The sequence below is a fragment of the Saimiri boliviensis genome, chromosome 11, assembly GCF_048565385.1.
Source record: "Saimiri boliviensis isolate mSaiBol1 chromosome 11, mSaiBol1.pri, whole genome shotgun sequence".
In the NCBI taxonomy this organism is placed as follows: Eukaryota; Metazoa; Chordata; class Mammalia; order Primates; family Cebidae; genus Saimiri; species Saimiri boliviensis.
This window is the reverse complement of record NC_133459.1, coordinates 115,555,761-115,577,178: the sequence shown is the minus strand read 5'-3', so window position 1 is coordinate 115,577,178 and position 21,418 is coordinate 115,555,761. Positions and strand designations below refer to the sequence as shown.

Here is a 21,418-nt window from a genome sequence, read left to right as displayed (position 1 = left end):
TCCAAAGTCCCTAAGAGATGGAGAGAAGAGGAATTACTGGCCTGCCTACCCCTAAAGTGCACATGTGAGGAGCAGATACATTGCTCAAAGGGTGAACCTACTTTTTTTAAGAAAACAATGTCTGCTGTGAATGACTTTGATAGCAACCAGGAACAGGAAGCAGTGGCAGCTGCACAGATGAATCCCTGAGAGCTGAGTTTTTCCTTTAGCAGGAACCAGACCTGGACAGATTAAATCTTCCTGTCTCTGAAACACCTCAGAGACACTTGTTCCAAAGTGAAGAATGCGGCATTCTCTTAGCCCATGGAAGGGGCAAGTGGCCATACCAAGAGGCAAGCGTTGGGGAAAAAATGAGATTCTCTTGGAACTGGCATTCCAGGAAGTCTAGAAAGTGTCCTGAGCAAATAAAATATAGCCGTGGACTGGAAGAAGGCCTTTGATTTCACACCACGTGAAGTGACTTCAGAATACAAAGCAAAGAGAGAGAGAGCAAGCTGGGAAGAAAGGGGGGAAAGCAAACACGTCAAGAGAACACACTTGATGTGGAGCAGTTAAGAAGAAAGGGGCGGCCGGACGCGGTGGCTCAAGCCTGTAATCCCAGCACTTTGGGAGGCTGAGGCGGGTGGATCACGAGGTCAAGAGATCGAGAGCATCCTGGTCAACATGGTGAAACCCCGTCTCTACTAAAAATACAAAAAATTAGCTGGGCATGGTGGCGCGTGCCTGTAATCCCAGCTACTCAGGAGGCTGAGGCAGGAGAATTGCCTGAACCCAGGAGGCGGAGGTTGCGGTGAGCCGAGATCGCGCCATTGCACTCCAGCCTGGGTAACAAGAGTGAAACTCCGTCTCAAAAAAAAAAAAGAAAAAAGAAGAAGGCCAGATCCCAATCCTGTTTCCTTAATTACTAACTGTGTGAGCTTGGGCAAGTTCCTTAACGTCTCTTAGCTTCAGTTTCCCCAATTATAAAAGGGGATAATAATAGTACCTATCACATAGGGCTGTGGTGACAATAAAGTGAGATATGTCACTATAAACAGAAGCTGTAATTATTATTCATTTTTCCCCCTTCACCTCTTTGACCTGACAACAAAATCTCACTTACTGAACTTTAACATTCATCATTTCACTAGCACTCAGACTGCAGTTACTCTCAGGAGCTTCTAGCAAATACCTCATCCAACTTCATTTTCTAGGATCCCCTGCAGGGGTCACCATCAAATCAGTGCCCACCCAGGGATACAGGAAGCGCCTCTTCATCCCCTTTCCTTTCATCTGCCTCTCATTCCATAAACTGTTTCTAATGTGAATAGAAGTGTGTGTGTGCGTGTGTGTATGTGTGTGTGTGTATTTATAGAATAATTTTATATAAATTCATTTTATAGTCATGTAAATATAGCATTACACATTTCTCTCTCTGAAAAAAAAAAAAAAAAAACCATGAAATTGTATTTAGTTGCTTTGTACTAATGTTAACATTTTTCTTTGGGCCTATAAGCCTGGATGGGAATGAAATGGTTCCCTGGCCTGGAATTGCATGATCTCTGGAGGTTCATTTAAAGATATGAAAAGCAAGCTAAAACGCAAAATAATTAGTTCTAGTCTCATGTGATTTGCAAGCTATGTTCCCAGGCTTTGCTGATAGGCCTGAGATGTTGTATTAAAAAAAAAAAAAAAAAAAAAAAGAGTATAATCATCTATATTTCTTTATATTTAAATTTTTAAAGGATTTATCTATGCTACTTTCTTACTTGATTTCAGGATGCAAAAATAAAGCTCTTGATTAGACACTTTTTTATTGTGGCACTGAAGACATTTTATCATGACCTTTTTATAAACTTCTTATTTTGAAACAATTTTAGCTATTAATATATAGACAAGTTGCAGATAGTACAGAGAATCCTTGTCTACCTTTCATCCAGCTTCCCCTAATGTGACCATTGTACCTAAGTGTGGCACATTTATCAAACCCAAGAAATCAACATTGGTCGAGCCTAGTGTGGTAGTATTGAGAAGTAGAGCCTTTAAAGGTGGTTGGATTGATCATGAGGGTACTGTTCTTTTGAATGGAGTAATCCATTCATGGATTCATGAATTAATGAGTTAATGAGTTATCAGGGGAGGAGAGCTGTTGGCTTTATAAGAAGCGGAAGAGAGACCTGACCTGGCACATGAGTACACTCAGTCCTCTTGCTATGTGATACCCTGTGCTACCTTAGGACTCTTGAGAGTCCCTACCAGCAAGAAGGCTCTCACCAGATGTCTTCCTTTGACCTTGGAATTCCTAGCCTCCAGAACTGTAAGAAATAAATTATGTTTCTTATAAATTACCAGGTTTCAGGTATTCTGTTATAAGCAGCAGAAAATGGATTAAGGACATGAACTAGTCATTTTACTCCTTTGGTAAAATGAATTCTTTTATATACTGTTTAAGAGAGATACCCATGCCTGGTTGAATCTGCTAGCATGTATGGTTGTAGTCCTGGTGCCCTGCCTGAGCAGACCAGAACATTCTCAATATAGAATGTGGCTCAAACATGCCCAGATTCTACAGGAATGTGCCACTCATTATATGTATGAAACAAAAACTCCAACCAGCAAAATCTAGAAATCTTGCCAAGTATAACAACATAGGCATCTTTTTTGAATTACAAACTGGTTAGTTGTGTTTTGAAATTAACCGTAAATCCCACAGGGCATTCTTAACTATTCTAAAGGTTGCTTGGGAGATATTTGAGACAAATTATTTTCCTTCTATTTTTCAGATACCTTAGGTCTTCTTAAGTTATTTTTTCTTTCAAATTTTTAGATACTCCAGGTCCTTCTCAGGACATAAGTTTATAAGTAAATGGTCTTAACACTGGAACAAATTCCAGGGATGTTTAAGTAGATGCTACGGTATCCATTTGAATTTACCATTAAGATCTTTCTTTTTAAAAAATGATTAGTGCCAGGCGCAGTGGCTCACGCCTGTAATCCCAACACTTTGGGAGGCTGAGGCGGCAGATCACAAGGTCAGAAGTTCGAGACCAGCCTGACCAACATGGTGAAATTCTGTTTCTACTAAAAATACAAAAATTAACTGGGCATGGTGGCACACGTCTATAATCTCAGCTACTCAGGAGGCTGAGGCAGATGAATCACTTGAACCCAGGAGGCAGAGGTTGCAGTGAGCTGAGATTGTATCACTGCACTCCAGCCTGGACAACAGAGCGAGACTTAGCTTGTTTGCTCATTCATTTAATTGGGGTTATGATTTACATGCAATAAAAGGCATAGATCTTAAGTGCCCAGTTTGATGAGTTTTGACATTTGTATATACCCATAAAACCACCACCCCAAAGAAGATATAGAACATTTCTGTCACCCAAGGGAGTTCTTTCATGCCACCTTCCAGTGGATTTTACCCCACTCCCACATACAACCACTTGCTTTTATCATACATTCATTCTGTCTGTTCTTGCACTTTGTATTCATTAAATCAAGTAGTGTGTGTCTACTTAGCTGTCTTCTTTAACTCAGTGTTTGGGAAATTCATTCATGTTGCTCTACTTTTCAGCAGTTCTTCCTTTAACTGCTGAGTAATGTTTCATAGTCTGGATATACCACAACCTGTCTACCCATTCTTTTGTTGATGGACACTGAATGTTTCCAGTTTTAGGATGTTATAAATAAGGCTGTCATGAATATTCTGTAATACATCTTTAAATTTTCTATTTTTTAAAGAAATCTTTTTGTTTTGAAATAATTTCTAACTTATCAAAAGTTACAAAGCTTAAAATGGCACAAAATACTTATATGCCCTTTATTCAGATTTGCCTATTATAAATATTTAGCCTTTACTTTACAATTTGTGTGTGTGCTCTCTCTTTTTATACATGTGTGTGTTTTTCCTCAGGGCCATTTGAAGGCTCTTTACTCCTAAGAAGTTGAGTGTATATATCCTTAGAATATGAATATTCTCTAATATAATCACAGTATAGTTAGCAATTTCAGCAAATGTAACATTGATATAATACTCTTACCTACCAATACGATTCCAATTTTGTTGGTTATTGACCCAGTAATGTTCTCAACAATGTCCTGCACTCCCTTCATGCTGTCATCCAAAATACTCTTCAGGGTCAGCTACTCCTTTTAATTGTCACCTATTTAGCCTCCTTTAATCCGGAACCTTTCCCTATCCTTTCTTTGCCTTTTATTACATTGACTGTTTTGTTTTGTTCTGCTTTGTTTTTGAGATGGAGTCTCACTATCTTACCAGGCTGAAATGCAGTGGTGTGATCTTGGCTCACTGCAACCTCTGCCTCCTGGGTTCAAGCGATTCCCCTGCCTCAGCCTCCCAAGTAGCTGGGACTACAGGTACGCACCCCCACAACCCGCTAATTTGTATTTTTAGTTGAGACAAGATTTCACCATATTAGTCAGGTTGGTCTCGAACTCCTGACCTTGTGATCCACTGGCCTCAGCCTCCCAAAGTGCTGGAATTACAGGCATGAGCAACTGCGCCTGGCTGACACTTTTTAATGAAGATAGTACTCCCTCCCTATTTAAACAAAATAATCCTCATCATAGGTTGTTCTGATGTTTCCTCGTGATGAGATTCAAATTATGCATTCTAGGCTGGAATCCTGCGTAAGAGATGTTGAGAGGTATGAGATATCTATCTTTTCTACACTGGTGATGTTAATTTGGATTGACTGGTGAAGATTTTGTCCAATTTATTCTCTGTAAAATGACAGTTTTCTCCATTGTAACTGATAAGCAGTTATCTGTGAGATCATCTAAGATAATGAAAATATCCTGTTTCTCATCAAAAGTTCCTCCTAGCTTTAGCACCCATTGAGGAATTTTACCTGATTCAATTTCCACTATGATTGGCACAAAATAATATTTTTCCAACTTTCACTCCTCTCTCACAAGTCGGCCCTCAGCATTTACCTATAATCAAGAGACCTCTTTTCTCCACTATTATTTATTAGTCTGTTTATTATAGATATGAACTTACTGATTTCTATTTCTTTAATTGCTTATAATTTATTACTGGATTTATTTTGGTGCACAAATTATCAAAGATTTGGTCAGGAGGAGCCTTTTCAAGATGATTCTTGAGTTCCTGTGACATGCCCTCATGATTTTTTAAATCAACTTTTTAAAGTTTTCTGCCATAACTAGATTTTTGTCTTATACCTACCCTGCTCCATCCCTAGAATTAGCCATTTCTTTGAGGAACAATGTTTACTTTTAGTGGTAAACGGTGTTAAAAGACCAAGATCTAGGTATGAGGTATGATCATTGCTACCAAATTTTATTTGTTTCTTGGTCTTTTCAGTGGAAAGAACAAAGAAATATGTAAATGTATATACATGTATACACAAATGTATACCTGTAAGTAAATATACACTCATACTTACCACATATACACACAAACACATAACATACACATATTTTACAAAGTATGTGGTCACATCTGAGGTTTCCAATTGCAATCCATCTCCCTCAGGGTTCTTTTTGGTCTCCCCCTCCATGTTTTTTTTGTCCCTTCCTCAGTGATAACTCTAGATCCCAACAACATCAATACATTTTCTTGTTTGATCAGTCCAAAATAAAATTCTAAAACTGTTTAAGAATTACTTTGGGCCAGGCGCAGTGGCTCACACCTGTAATCCCAGCACTTTGGGAGGCTGTGGCGTGTGGATCACGAGGTAAAGAAATCGAGACCACCCTGGCCAACATGATGAAACCTTGTCTCTACTAAAAATACAAAAATTAGCTGGGCATGGTGATGTGCGCCTGTAGTTCCAGCTGCTCAGGAGACTGAGGCAGGAGAATCACTTGAACCTGGAAGACAGAGGTTACATTGAGCCGAGACACAGAGCGCGACTCCGTGTAAAAAAAAAAAAAAAAAAAAAAAAAATTATTTGTCCGTAATACTGGGATAAACAAGTTTACTATAATGAGTGCAGGATTCCTGCGTAATTTTCCTTATCCACAACCTTGCATAAGACTGAGGATGTATAGTCAAATGTTATGTTCACAAGCTACTTATATTCCTTTCTTCTTTCCTCTCCACCCTTGGTTCTCTTCTTTGTTCTCCCCAGTTTGGTTATGATATCAATTTGAAATATAATCAGTTTCATTTGTCGTGGTTTGCTTTCAGTTTTTCATTTGTTCTTATTCTTTTTCATTGAATTTAATTTCTTTCTTTCTTTTTTTTTTTTGAGACGGAGTTTCACTCTTGTTACCCAGGCTGGAGTGCAATGGCGCGATCTCGGCTCACCGCAACCTCCGCCTCCTGGGCTCAGGCAATTCTCCTGCCTCAGCCTCCTGAGTAGCTGGGATTACAGGCACGCGCCACCATGCCCAGCTAATGTTTTGTATTTTTAGTAGAGACGGGGTTTCACCATGTTGACCAGGATGGTCTCGATCTCTTGACCTCGTGATCCACCCACCTAGGCCTCCCAAAGCGCTGGGATTACAGGCGTGAGCCACCGCGCCCGGCCTGAATTTAATTTCTTGATACATAGAATGTAAACATGCTTTAAAGAGTCAAGCTTATGCAAAAAGTCTCAGAGAAGTGTTACTCTTCTACATCCCTTCCACTCTATTTCCTCAACCCCTGTAGGTCACAAATTTCATTATTACCTGATTTTTCATCCAGTGTTCCTTTTCACAAAGGTAAGTAAATATATGTATATATCTTTATTTTCCTTTCTTTCATAAGTTAAAGTTACCATCCTGCATAAGCTTTGATTTTTTTTAACTTAATTATACCTCCTGGAAATTATTTCATTTCAGTGTATAGAAATCTTCCCTGTTATTTTTTGTACAGCTGCATAGAACTCATTGTGTGTATATACCAAAGATCAATCAGTGTCTTACACTTGAACAGTTGGTTTGTTTCCAATATAATGCTATTTCAAAATAATCTTGTGCATACTGCATTTTTGTATTTTTGGTTGTGTATCTATTTCCTAGTATACGTAAATTTCTAGAGGCAGCACTCCCAGATAAATGCCTATATAGTTTTATATTTGAATCTGTGTTGCCAAATTCCCCTCAATTGTTTTTCATTCCTACCAGCAATACATGAGGATATTTGTTTTCTCCATACCTTGCCATGTAATAACATTATCAAGCTTTTGAATCTTTTTGCTAATGTCGTGGGTAAGAAATTGACTTTAGTATAGTTTATTTTGCATTTCTTTATTATGAGGGAAGTTGAACACCTTCCAATGTATTCGAAGACCAGTTTTTAAATTTCTTTTTGTAAACTGTCTGATCTTGTCATTTGCCCATTTTTTCTATAGGATTTTTGGTCTTTTTTCTTAAGTTTTGTAAGTTCTTTATAAATTAGCAATACTGACTTTTTATTTGCAATGTCGGCTCCAGATGATTTCTTCAGGTTTGTCATTTGCCTTTTGAATTTGCTTATGGTGGTTTTTGACATGCCAAAGTTTGGAAATTTTAAATAATTACATTTAACAACTTTTTATTTTAGTGCATCTGAATTAATTAATTAATTAATTATTTATTTATTTATTTATTTTTGAGAAGGAGTTTCACTCTTGTTGCCCAGGCTGGAGTGCAATGCCGCAGTCTCGGCCCACCACAATCTTTGCCTCCCAGGTTCAAGTGATTTGCCTGCCTCAGCCTCCCTAGTGGCTGGTATGACAGGCATGTGCCACCATGCCCGGTTAATTTTGCATATTTAGGATAGATGGGGTTTCTCCATGTTGGTCAGGCTGGTCTTGAACTCCCAATGTCAGGTAATCCGCCCACCTTGGCCTCCCAAAGTGCTGGGATTACAGGCGTGAGCCAGTGCGCCCAGCCAACATCTGAATTTTTAGAAATAGTTAGAAAACCTTGTCTGATATGTAGATTACAGAGGGATTTGCCCATGTTTTCTTGTTGTACTTGTGTAATTTTATTTTCCACATTTATATCTCTGATCCATGTGGAGTTTATTCCCGTGTATGGTCTGAGGAAGAGATTTAACTTTTTTTCAAACAGTTATCCAGTGATCTCAACACCATTTATCAAAAAAAAAAAAAAAAAAATTGTATTTCCCTGAGTGAGAAGAGATGTTACTTTTATTATATACTAAATTTTTATATGCACTTGATTCCATTTCTGGACTTTCCATTCTGTTGGCCTGTCTATTCATGTACCAGTACCACACTGTTTTAATGATAGACTCTTTCTAGTATTTTGTTTTGTTTTTTATAGTTTGAAGGTCTTTCTTTTTTTTAAACACTTATTATGCCATAAATTCATAAGGAGTAGGTCCCAGCAGCTCAGGTTCCTTTCCATTGCTTCTCAGAAGGTGTATTTCTCTCTGTGGAACACGCTAGTGCTTCAGTTAAACCCAGGTAGTTTTCTCTTTGGCTTTCTTCTTTTTCTGATCATTTTCCTTCTTGCATTTTAGGAAGCTATCTCAGCTCTTAGCGTGCGGGCTCAATATGCACACTGATTTTCTTGATAATAATCTTGCCATTAACTTGTTGGTTTACAGTGATGCCAACAACATGCTGAAAACATCGTAGACTTCCAGTTTTGGCATGGTAACACTTGTGCCATATTCCTTTTTGAACAAGTGCCCATTTCCTTGATGTTTATGATATCACTTTCCCGATAGATTTGCATGTGTGTGGCCAAAGGACCAATTCCATGTTTTCTGAAAAGCCTGGAGAACATATACTGGGTGCCTCTCATCTTTCCCTGTGTGTTCATCATTTTGGTATAGTATTTGTAATATCTGGTAGGGCTATACCCTGCCTTTTCAGTTACTCGTTGATGTTTATTTTCCCCTATAAACTTTAGGATTAACTCGTCTACCTTCATTGAAAAAGAAAAGCTCATTGGATTTTTTTTTCTGAAAATTGCATTAAGCTTATAAATTAGCTTAAGGAGAACTGACATAATGATGATATTGAAACATCCTATCCAAGAACAAGGGGTGTCTTTCTATTTGTTCAAGTCTACTTTTGTGTGTTTCAGGAAAGTTTTGTAATTTTCTTCATATAGTTTTTGAATATTTCTTATAAGTTTATTCCTAAATATTTTATCTTTTTTGTTTCTATTATAAATGGGGCTTTCTCAACCATTATATCTTATAACTGATTGTTATTTGTGCATGTGAATAGTGTCCAGCTCGTCAAGAACACCAGGCTAAACTAAAAACTGAGGAAATCTGGATTTTGAGTTTGTTCTTGGATTTTTTTTTTTTTTTTTTTTTTTTGAGACGGAGTTTCGCTCTTGTTACCCAGGCTGGAGTGCAATGGCACGATCTCGGCTCACTGCAACCTCTGCCTCCTGGGTTCAGGCAATTCTCCCGCCTCAGCCTCCTGAGTAGCTAGGATTACAGGCATGCACCACGATGCCCAGCTAATTTTTTGTATTTTTAGTAGAGACGGGGTTTCACCATGTTGACGACCAAGATGGTCTCGATCTCTTGACCTCGTGATCCACCCGCCTCGGCCTCCCAAAGTGCTGGGATTACAGGCTTGAGCCACCGTGCCCGGCTTGTTCTTGGATTATTTTATAATCACTTCATTCTTGCTCCTAAGGCAATGGTCAGCAAACCATAGCCTTTGTACCAAATCTGGCCTACCCTCTATATTTGTATGGCTTGTAAGCTAAGAATGGCTTTTACATTTTTAAATGGTCAATAAAGAAACAACAACAAACAAAAATAATATTTCACGACACACGAAAACTATAGGGAATTCAAACTTCAGAGTCCATAAATAAAGTTTTGCTGGAAAATAGCAATGCCAATTCATTTATATTACTGTCCTTGGCTGTTTTCATGATACAATGGCAGAGTTAAATAGTGGTGACTCTATGGCCCATGAAGCCTGAAATATTTATTACTTGGCCCTTTGCAGAAAAAATTAACAGACCCTGCCCTGAAGGAACTCACTCTCTAACAGAGGCAGAAGTTAAGTAAATAAACTAGTGTGACAAAGAGCTGCCGTTTCTATTATAGAGTAGCAGAGAGGGTTTTATTTTGACTTGAGAGTAAGCACAGATAGAGACAAGATAAGGGAAAGCATTGACTGAAAGGCAATATACACCAGGATCAGGGTAGGAGATTAGATTATTAGAATCAGAATGCAAGGGCTGGTGCAGTGGCTTATGCCTGTCATTCCAGCACTTTAGGAGGCGGAGGTGGGGGGCATCACTTGAGGTCAGGAGTTTGAGACCAGCTTGGCCAACATGGCAAAACCCCATCTCTACTAAAAAATACAAAAAAAATTAGCTGGGCATGGAGGCGGGCACCTGTAATCCCAGCTACTAGGGAAGCTGAGGCAAGAGAATTGCTTAAACCCGGGAAGCAGAGGTTGCAGTGAGCCGAGATTGTGCCACTGCCTTCCAGCCTGGGCGACAGAGCAAGACTCCATCTCAAAACAAACAAACAAAATAATCAAAATGCAAAGAATGGGCAGAACCTGCCATACCAAGACGATACATCATCCATATGGCTGGATGAGCAGGAGAAGAGCTAGGCTAGGAGCACACCAAGAAAAGCATACTCCCATGCTAAGAAGTTTGGATTTTATTCTTAATGAGATGGAGAGTAGCTGAAGAATTTTAAATGAGAGACTGACATGACCATATTTGTGTATTATAAAAAGAGCTTTGATGGCAATGGAAGGCAAGGATGGAGAAACTTAAGTCTGGAATCAGGCAGAGAACACAAAGCTTCCTCCTATGTTAAACTGCAATAAGACTCTAATCAAGTTGGCTCCCACATTCATGTTGTTACACCCTCCTATACTCTTTCTTTTCCTTATACTAATTCCACCCTTATCAATCTGTTTCTTTTTATAACTTGTATGGTCCTTTTTATACTTTTTTTTCCCCTTGTTTCAAGTTTTAATCGAAGCTTGTATACAAGATTACTTTATTCTTGCATCTTCTCAATTGTTTCTTCCTTGTATTTGCCCTTTTCCTTTCCTACTTGGCGAGGTTTGACTTTCCGTTCAAGGATCTTTTTGCGGTCTTTGTCCAGTTTTAGCCTAGTGATAACCACCTTGCTGGGGTGAATGCCTACATGGACAGTTGTACCATTAGCCTTTTCCCGCTGCACCCGTTCAATGTAGATTACGTATTTCTTCCTGTAAACCTGGACTACTTTGCCAATCTGCTGACCTTTATAGTGTCCTCGTACAACCTGAACTTCATCATCCTTTCGGATGGGCGTGGATCGCACGTTGTACTTCTGTCTCAGCTCTTTGGAAAGAGGGGAGGTCATAATCTTCCTGCGAATGTGGGACGGTGCATTGAAATGCCTTTCGCGATTCTTGCTTCGGTCGGAAGTCACAAAGGGATTGAACTTCATTTTGGCAGCTCCTGCTTAGTTGATGGCCGCAAAAGGGAGGTCCTTTTTATACTTAATCCATATCATCTGGGGGTGTCGGAGGGGACGAAGTGGGGAAGGTTAATGGGTATTAAAAAAATAGAAAGAATGAATAAGATTTAATAGCACAACAGGGTGATTATAGTCAAAAATAATTTATTTGTGCATTTGAAAATAACTAAAAGAGTACAATGGGATTATTTATAACACAAAGGATAATGCTTGATGAATACCACATTTACCCTGATGTGATTATTATGCATTACATGCTTGTATCAAAATATCTCATGTAATCCATAAATATATACACTTACCGTATACCCACAAAAGTTAAAGATTAATATAAAAGGTCATCTTATATTTTTAACTGTTTTGTATTTCATTCTTTTCTCCCTAATAAGATTAATCACTGATAGATCATTGGTGCATTTTATAACATAGGCAATTGAGACAATATAGTATGAATTTAGACCCAAATTGTATTATAACCCAATTTACATTTTTCTGATCCAGAAATTTATCATTACCACATATAGTTATATTGGTGAAACTTTACTTATAATTTTTAAAAATTATGCAAACAAATAATAAAGACTCCATTGGCTTTTCATAGTTTTTTATTTTAGAACTTCCTGGCATTATCATGGTGTTTCTGATACATCACATCAGATTTTAGCAATTTTCCACTCTGGTGGGTAGCACATAGTGGTACAGAATCCAGAATCAGATAGTGGCCGGTTGTCACACGAGGAGAGTGGGGAGCAGGATCTCAGCCTGGGCATGGTATTGTGCAAAGTTCTATTTCTGAGAAGGAGACTTGATAAGTCTCAGCAAAGTATCCAATCACAGCTGGGTTCAAGGCAACACTTTTGTTCTAAAAGGGGAATGGGGCATCTGGAATTAATAACCAGTCAAACTAAGCTTTGTCAAGCCCTAAGAGCTGTGGCTGGTTGACTGGCTATACAGATAGACTCCATAGACAGATGGATGGCTGAGCACTGAGCTGCTGAATAAGGCAAGCCTGTATAGTAGCTGCAATTTGCTTTGTATCTGCAGAATTTCACAAATGAATGGAACTGAGTATGCAAGTGTGGCACACAGTGGACAAGAGAACCAAAATTAATATAAATATAAAAGTAGATATAGGTCATCAGAAACTTGCTTCCTTGCAACTCTCTAGCCTGGCATTTTTACTCTCTTATAGATTCCCATAGTCCTTTGATTATATATCCAGCACAACTTTTATTACAGTGACCCTTTTGGCTATTATTATTTTGATAAGTAGATTATTCATTTCAAGAGGGTAGGACTATTTTATTTACTGTTTTTAGGTGGACTCTCAATCTGCAAGTAGCAGGATAATTTTTTGAAATAGCAGTTTTATATATTCTCTCTAAAATTCTCCCCTTCTCTTTTCCCATTCAGAAAAAAAGGCCAGTGTTTCTCTTTGCCTTCGTTGGGGTTGGTAGATGCCTTCCTGACTTTTGATCATCAAAGCTTAAACTGAGACTGAGGTTCGAGGAAACTAAAAAGATCCAGAGAGTGGCTGGAGGAGAGCGGGGTTCTTTAGATGAATGGTGCACTGGTCAGCTGAATGCCTACGTCTGAAGGTCCCAGCCTCACCCCAAAATCTCATACCTCTTTCATGACATAAAAGGAACCATGAAGGCTGGGGCAATGACACTTTAGTCACAGCTAATGCAGGCAGATGCTTAATAAATGGAATGGTCTTCATAGTGCCCTAGAGATATATAAGACCCCAGAACTTTGACATAACTCTTAAAGTAGGAAGGCCTGAGAAGATTGGAGTTTTTGTTTCATATTTAAATTGCATTTAAAAATGTAATTGGTTCAACAAATGGTGCTGGGACAGCTGGATATCCACATGCCAAAGAGTGACATTGGGCACCTACCTCATACCATATGTAAAAATGGATTCAAAATGGACCAAAGACTTAAATGAAAGAGGTAAAACTACAAAACTCTAAGAAGAAAACCTATGGGATAAATCTTCCTGATCCTGGATTTGCAATAGATTCCCAGGTATGACACCAAAAGCATAAGAAACAAACAACAACAAAAAAATAGATGAATTGTACTCTTTTATCAAAATGTAAAACTTTTTTAAATTAAAGGACAGCCAAAAGACAAACTATGGAATGGGAGAAAATACTTGCAAATTATATATCTCTCAAGGGTTTAATGTCCAGAATATATAAATAATTTTTTTATAACTCGGCAACAAAAAGACAGTCAACTCAATTTATAAAACGGCAAAAGAATTGAATAAACATTTCTCCAAAGATATACAAATGGCCAATAAGCATATGAAAAGATGCTCAAAATCATTAGTTATTAGGGAAATGAAAATCAAAACCACAGTGAGATACCACTTTACACCCATTAGGATGGCTATAATAATAGTAACAAATGAAAAATAACAAGTGTTGGCAAGGATGTGGAGATATTAGAACTTTTATTCATATGTTTAAGAACCATTTTAATTTTTTTATTATATGAGCTATATCATATTCTTTGCTCATTTTTAAAATTTAGTTTTTGGCTTTTTCCTATTGATTTTAAGGTACTCTTAGAAAAATTAAGTACTTATCTGTAAAAATAAGTACAGTTTTCCCTTACAGTTTTCTTTCTACCCTGTTTACAGGTTGCTTTTAATCATGAAAAAATTATGTTTAAGTAGTCAAATTTATTTATTTATTTTCTCTATGGCTTCTGGATTTTAATTACTTAGGTCTTCCCCATGCCAAGATTATAAGATAAATATATCATTAAAAATTCATTCATGTTTTCTTCTAATATTTTATGATATCCTTTTTTCCTTTTAAAAAATTTGGTCTTTGAGCAATTATGAATTTATAATTTTTATTTTGTTTAAAGTATGAGGTGTGTATTCAATAGTTTTTGCTTTTTTTTTTTTTCAGATTATATAGGATTAAAGAAAAATAAGATTTGGCTCTTTCCCTCATGATGGTTACTGCAATTTAAATAAATAAACTCTATAGGAACTCTGGCAGAAGCCTGAACAGGGTATAATCCAGACACAGTGGGGAGGAAAAGGGAGTACAGAAGGGGCCTCACGAGGGAATACATCTCTAACACTGACAGTCTCAATTCGCATTCCTATACCCTCTTGAAAACTCCTATTATCCCGATTCTGTGATTCACATGCCTCTGGGTTCTAACGTTATCTTTTTTTTTTTGAGATGGAGTCTCGCTCTGTCACCCAGGCTGGAGTGCAGTGGTGCGGTCTCAGCTCAGCAATCTTCTCCTGCCTCACCTCCCAAATAGCTGGGATTATGGGTGCAGGGCTACCACACCCAGCTAATTTTCTTTGTATTTTTAGTAGAGACAGGGTTTTGCCATGTTGACCAAGCTGGTCTTGAACTCCTGGCCTCAAGTGATCCACCTGCCTTGGCTTCCCAAAGAACTGCAATTACAGGCCTTAGCCACTGCGCCCAGCTCCCATGTTATCGTTTTAATTGTTCTCATGCTCCTTCTAGCTTCTTTTCTTTCCTGCATTCCTCCAAATGAAGATGTTTTGGAGGATTATATTCCACTTCTCACCTGCCCATTATTCTTTGTAAAAATTTTACTCATTTCTAAGACTCCATCTATTTTGTATATGGCAGATCTCTATATCTACATATATGTTTTATAAATCTATTTTGAAACTCATCATATTTGGAATTTATTTATTTGATTAATGTCTGTTTCCCTTTTAGATTGTTCCAGGCAAGGACTATTCTGCTTTCCTTACCACTGGCCCTAGTTCCTGGCACATAGTAAGTTGTTAATTAACATTTTCAGTTGAATAAATATTTAGCACTGATCTTTTTCCTCAGCACTAGAAATTAATTTTCTGGTTATCTTTGATGCATCCACGGCACATTTCTCTTAGCACCTCAACATCAATTTGTTCAGGCCAACACACATTTTCCGAACACTTGCCATGTACCCATACTGTATCAGGGCCCAGGAATATACCTACTGCAAAGAAACAGAAAGTACAATTGTGTGGCATATGTGTTTTTAATTGTTATGACCCGAATCAACAGTCTGGGGTAAAAATCACATGGCATTTGCTTTTTCCAATTAGTTGCCCAGTTTGGGCCCTTATTAGGAGATCCTTATTAGGAAGTTTTGAGGTCGCCTCTCTCACTTAATTTACCAAAAACTATTGGAGCTATTCAGCCCAAAGAAGTTAGACTTATTTCCAGACAAAATAGTGAACTGAGGCTTCCAAGTAGTCTGTCAAGGAGGCTACCAAAAACCTTCAGCCACCAGCTAGTGTTGCTATTGCAAGTTGGCTCCCCTGAGTCCCAAGCCTTTTTGCTTCCCTACGTTCTGGAAAAGGGCCATATATGCCAAGTGACCCCCATGTCAAAGGAGCCCAGAAACTGAAGAAGGAGGCAGACGAATCCAGTTTATCAGCATAAGGTGATTTATTTGGTGGAATTTACAAAGAGAAGTGTGGTCTGGCAGCCATAAGACAGGTAGATCTGTCCACTGCAACTTTCCAGACCCAGGGCTTAATGTCTTGGGGAAAGTGTATGTGCTCTGGAAGGAATGTGAAGATGGCTATGAGTGTCATGGCCTGTGATTTTTGCAACAGCATCAACGTTTGTTTCGGAGGAAGCTTATAATGAATAGTTGTTACTACATAAAGAGTAGTATGTCAGCTAGACATTTTGGAGGCATTCCTGGACTCCGGGTTAGTCAGAAGTCACATGGTGGCTTAACTTTGAAAGTAAAGTCACTCTCGTCCCCACACCTGTCTTGATGTCCTGGATGTATAAGTTGCAGAGGGGCTGAAAGCTTTGACTCCCAAGCTTTCCCTGTGCTTGGGCATCATTCTCAAAAAACATGTAGTTCGTAGGTAACTGAATTGGGATGGCCTTCAAGGCTTAGCCATGCACTGTGCAAGGACCAACTCTCCCTGTGACCATCAGGCCTAGATTTTTCATTCTTTCTGAAGAGTTCCTCTTTGGGACCCTGAGCTAGTGAGACAGCTATCTGAGTCATCAGAAAGTCTAGAAATGGTGAACCTCAAAAAGGAAAAGGTTGAGATCTCAATCTCTTTCCTCCCAGAAGGCTCTCCTGTGCAAACTTCCCCAGTGCCAGCTTGGGCTACCTCGGGCTATCTGAAGAAATAGCCTTGTCAGGATGTCCTTTCCTTGGTGCCTATTCTCCTTCCATTTCTGTTGGTAAGAGGGGCTTTTCAAGTGACTCTTTTTAAGCAAAGATGATTTGTTCTCAGTGATTTGAGTTATTTACTGTCTCAGAGAAATGACTTGCCGTTTCTCTAAAAAAAAACTTAAGATCTGCCTCCCCAGACACCCTACTACATATTAATAGAATTATATATGAAAAAAGAAGAGAATAACTAACTTGGCAATGAGGTGAAGGGGTTGGGGGGACTGGTCAGAGATGACTGTTCAGAGTAGGGGACCATCAACACTTTGTTTTAAAGGATAAACTGAGTTGAACGTGAGGATGTTAGGGTAGGAAGGGATTCACGCAGAAGGAATAGGATATTCAAGGGAAGACTACAGAAGTGAATGGCAGCAGGCATCTACCTCCTGGGGCATACAGGGGTAGAATACATCCGAAGGAGGGGAGGACTGCCAAGATAGGTGTTAGGGAGGTAGGCAGAGCTTATATCATAACCGGGTTTATGTGAGATGCCAAGGATATTGCAGTTTATCTTGGTGATGAGAAACTAGTAAGGAATTTGTTTGCATCTCATTGTCTTTCCTGATGAGCAGGTACCACTTCTTTGTCTCTGACCTTGGGTAAATATTATCATCCTCTTAGACATTCAGCCAGGAAATATCAGGATCAGTGTAAAAGTTTTCTTCCCATGAATTAATTATTTCACCTATTCCCATTTTATGTGAATCCACAAAGTCCTTTTCTTCCCATTTGATTCGTGCTGCCCTGACTCAGGTACTCACTGTCTTTTACCTAGACTATTTCATGTGTCCGCACTGGTCTCTCTGCTTGATAGTTCCTCCTTCAATCCACTCTACACACTGCCACTAGCATGATTTTCCTTTTTCTTTCTTTTTTTTTTTTTGAGACGGAGTTTCGCTCTTGTTACCCAGGCTGGAGTGCAATGGCGCGATCTCGGCTCACCGCAACCTCCGCCTCCTGGGTTCAGGCAATTCTCCTGCCTCAGCCTCCTGAGTAGCTGGGATTACAGGCACGCGCCACCACGCCCCGCTAATTTTTTGTATTTTCAGTAGAGACGGGGTTTCACCATGTTGACCAGGATGGTCTCGATCTCTTGACCTCGTGATCCACCCGCCTCGGCCTCCCAAAGTGCTGGGATTACAGGCTTGAGCCACCGCGCCCGGCGATTTTTCTTAAATAAATTCTGAGGTCACAACCCTTTCCCAAAACCTGCAATAGTGCTTTTTACATGCAGGATAAAAAGCCTACCCGGTTAGCTTGGTGTTTTAGATTCTCCACAAGTTGACTTCAGTTAAACATTTAAACCTTTTTCTCATTTCACATGCCTCCCGCAACTTCCATCCACGTCAGACTTAATCACCTTCCTCAATCTGCTTTGTACCTTCTGGTCTCTGCATCGTTGCTCCGATTGTATCTTCTTCTGAACCCTCTGTTTTTTCCCATCTGTTTTTCAAGGTTTGGTGCAAATCACACTGGCTGCATAATAAATTACCCCCAAATTCAGTGACTTAATACAATTAACACATTACCTTCCACAGTTTCTACGAGTCAGGAATTTAGAAGCATCTTGGCTGGGCTGTCTGGTTTGAGATGACTCATGAGGTTGCAGTCATCTGAAGGCTTGACTGAGGATGGAAGATCTGCTTCCAAGATGGCCCACCCTCATGGCTGGCAAGCTGGTCTGGCTTCTGGTGGGAGGCCTCAATTCCTCTCCAGGACAGTTTGAGTGCTGTCTGTGGAAGCTGGCTTCCCCAAGAGCAAGCAATCCAAGAGATCAAGGCAGAAGCCACAGTGCCTTTTATACTATGGCCTCTGAAGTCACATAGCATCACCTTCATCACAAGACTCAGCTCTGATGTGACGGAAATTCCATGAGGGCATGAATAGGACACTATGATCACCAGGGGCAATCTTGGAGGCTGGCTAACACAACCTTTCTTCCTGAGGCTTTCCAGATTCACTAACTTCATATGCCCTGCCTCCCTGTTCTTAATAGCTCAAATTCTTTAAAAATCAGAGCTCTTGGACATCTGCCCCATAAAATCACATTTTCTGCTTTTCTTAATTATTTAGTATTATAAAGTGTGAACTTGCAAAATTGCATTGTTAATTATCAAAAGACATAGTGCCAAGGAATTTCATTCTCTAAAATCCTAGATTGTCAGAAAGTTGGTTGTTCTGAGAGTCTACCAGTGAGAACAGAATGTCCCTTTTTTGCCTGGCAAATTTGAACTCTTTGAGTCACTTTGACTTACAAAAGCAGTCTCAATTTCTAGGGCAGAGGTTCAGATAAGGGACTTTCAGAGGCAATATTCCACATTAATCTTAAATGTATGTTTCTAAGAAACTAGAATCTTGAATCTGCTTCTCAGTCCTGGTTTGACATTACAAACACCTCTGATTTGCTTTGAGCCTATTAAGCACTGCTTTATTTAGTTTTACCTAAACTCCACTCTTCCTCTAAATACTATAATGATTCTTCATTTCTTCATTATTTATTTATTTATTTTTAGACATGGCCACAATTCCTCTACTGTATAATGTTCTTTGTATAGCAAGTTAGTAAACTTACCTTTTTGGGTTACAGATTTGTTCCTAGTGATCTTTATCAGATGGGCTTTATCAATAGCTAAAATTATTTGAGCTCGAATATTAATGTAATTTTTTAGACTCTCCCACACTCCTTGAACAAGGGTACCTTTTAGAATGTTTTGTCAATGGGTCATTTCTATCTTTCCTCTGAATGTTTTGAAATTTATTTTCTAAACAGACTGTTTTGACTAATCTTGCTTGTACTTCCTTCATTGTTACAAACTCTAAGATGAAACTGTTACTTTCTTACACAGTTTCCAACTCTTTTTCTAGCACTTTGCAATTTACTACTGAATTAGTAATTTCCTCTTTTGTCCTCCTGATTCCTTCTGTCCTTTAGAATTTAGCTACAGAATCATCTGTGTCAAGCCTGAGCCTTAATGGAAAGCTTTAGACAAAACTAAATATTTTGCTGTTTGTGATCTCATAGCACCTTGTTCATATCTCTTATACAGTACTTACTACATTTATGCTCTATTTTTTTACATGTTTTTCTTCTCTAACAGCCTCTGGGGAATATGATCTCCATGATCTGTTCATCCTTGTGTTCTCTGTGCCAGGCATGCCTAATTACCTAATGTTACTGAGGTGGTTGGGGCTCACAAGACAATACTCCAAAATGAAGATCTCTGGAGCAAAAGTTCTTCTCTGCACTTCTGCCCTTCTCCAGCCCTCCTGTCTCTCAGTCCCATATTCCCTGAGGCTAGCCACAGAAATTAGGATCGCTATTCCTCAAGGCAAAACACAGAAACCAGAACCTCTATCCCCTAAAGCCAGGCATAAAAGCCTAAAAATGTTCTGCAAATTTTCCCTCCACCTTTTTGTGTAAAAACTGGCCATAAATTATCTGACCTACCTTGTTTGCCTGTAGACCGTAAGAGCTCCATCCCAGAGAGGGTCCTGCCCCTTATCCACAAGGAGGAAATGGTGCTTAGAAGGCCAAGAAGAATCCAGACAGACAGGCCTTGCTGGGTGTCCCACTCACTCTATTAGCATTAGATTATACCCTTTTCATCCAATCATATTTCTACATAGCTGTCCATACTTCGTTGAACCTAAATATAAAAATGGACAATTTTCCCCGTATCTTTGGGTCTTCATTCGCTCCCATGTATACACATTAAATAAATTTGTATGCCTTTTCTCCTATTAATTTTTTTCTTCTGTTAATCTGCCTCATGTCAGTGGTCAGTGATTTTCAGTGACCTTTCAGAGGGAGGGCCAAGACCGTTGGCCACTCCAGGTAACGAAAATGTCCACAAGACAAATAGATAATTAGTAGGAGCTTCACTTTTGCATAATTTAGAAGTCACTGTTGAGCACGTCTACACGCATGCCATTATTGTACCTGATCTTTGTGATCCTCATAACCTGTATTAGGCAACTGCTCATTTATCTTGAGAAAACACCTAGGGCACACCACCACTACTTTGTAGGCTACTTTAATATGTATGTGCATTATGCGAGATTTTATGAACTTATTTTCTGACACACCTGCTTTTCTCCAGTTTCCTCAACTGAAAACAGCGATTCACTGTTACTGTATATATGCTAGGCTCGATGCTGGGGCTAACAATTCGTGTATCATAGGGTCAGGCAGGAGAAGAATGCTGCAATCTGTAAAGCCTTTCTGATTCTGGGAGTGAGGCCAGCTTTAACACAATGCATGATTGCTACTTCTGAATTTCCCTTTGCAAACAAGTGTTTCTCCAACTTGTTTAAGCAGCTCTACATCAATAATTTTACATCGCCACAAGCGATACGTACAAACAGAACAGTGCAATCAAAGTTTCTCCAAACAATTCCTTTACTACGTGACGTTCTGTGAAACTTCTCCTGTACTCTAGCCTCGATTTTATTAAAATCGGAGGGTGGTGATCCCGATCTACGAAACCAAGTTCACAATGCGCTAGAGATTATAACCCGCGGTTTGGGAAACACTGGCTTGGAAAAAAGCTCTTTGATCTGTGTCTTTCTCCCTACATCTCCCTCCACCTCTGAGGAGTTCCCAACTGTTTGGTGTCGTCCTAGTAATCACTGTGCTGAGCGTTTTCCCTAAATGCTCTGTGAGGGGGCCGCCTGCCTCCTTCCTGGGCTCCTGTAAGAGGGTGGTAACGGCCCATCGCCGGGGGCGTGGAGAGGCAGGGCCCACTAGGTCCTCGGGGCAGGACGGGCCCGCTCATCCGGTTCTTGTGAAAGCCGGGTGTGCGCGCAAAGGGTGGGAGGGCAGGGGTGAGGCAGGGGCAGCAC

At 39.4% G+C, this 21,418-nt stretch overlaps 2 protein-coding genes across 2 annotated transcripts in view; one reads left to right on the top strand and one right to left on the bottom strand.

Moving 5' to 3' along the window:
- Positions 1-10,906: 10,906 nt before the first annotated feature.
- LOC101031180 (large ribosomal subunit protein uL24-like) lies at positions 10,907-11,344 on the bottom strand. Its single transcript, XM_010343837.3, has one exon. The coding sequence runs from the start codon at positions 11,342-11,344 to the stop codon at positions 10,907-10,909; it is 438 nt and encodes a 145-aa protein (XP_010342139.3).
- Positions 11,345-15,107: 3,763 nt separating this feature from the next.
- Positions 15,108-21,418, top strand: part of ABCD3 (ATP binding cassette subfamily D member 3) — an 85,712-nt gene continuing 79,401 nt past the window's right edge. Inside the window, exon 1 of the mRNA XM_039460793.2 lies at positions 15,108-15,165. The gene's annotated coding sequence lies outside the window, so the exon portion shown is untranslated. The remainder of the gene's footprint in view (positions 15,166-21,418) is intronic.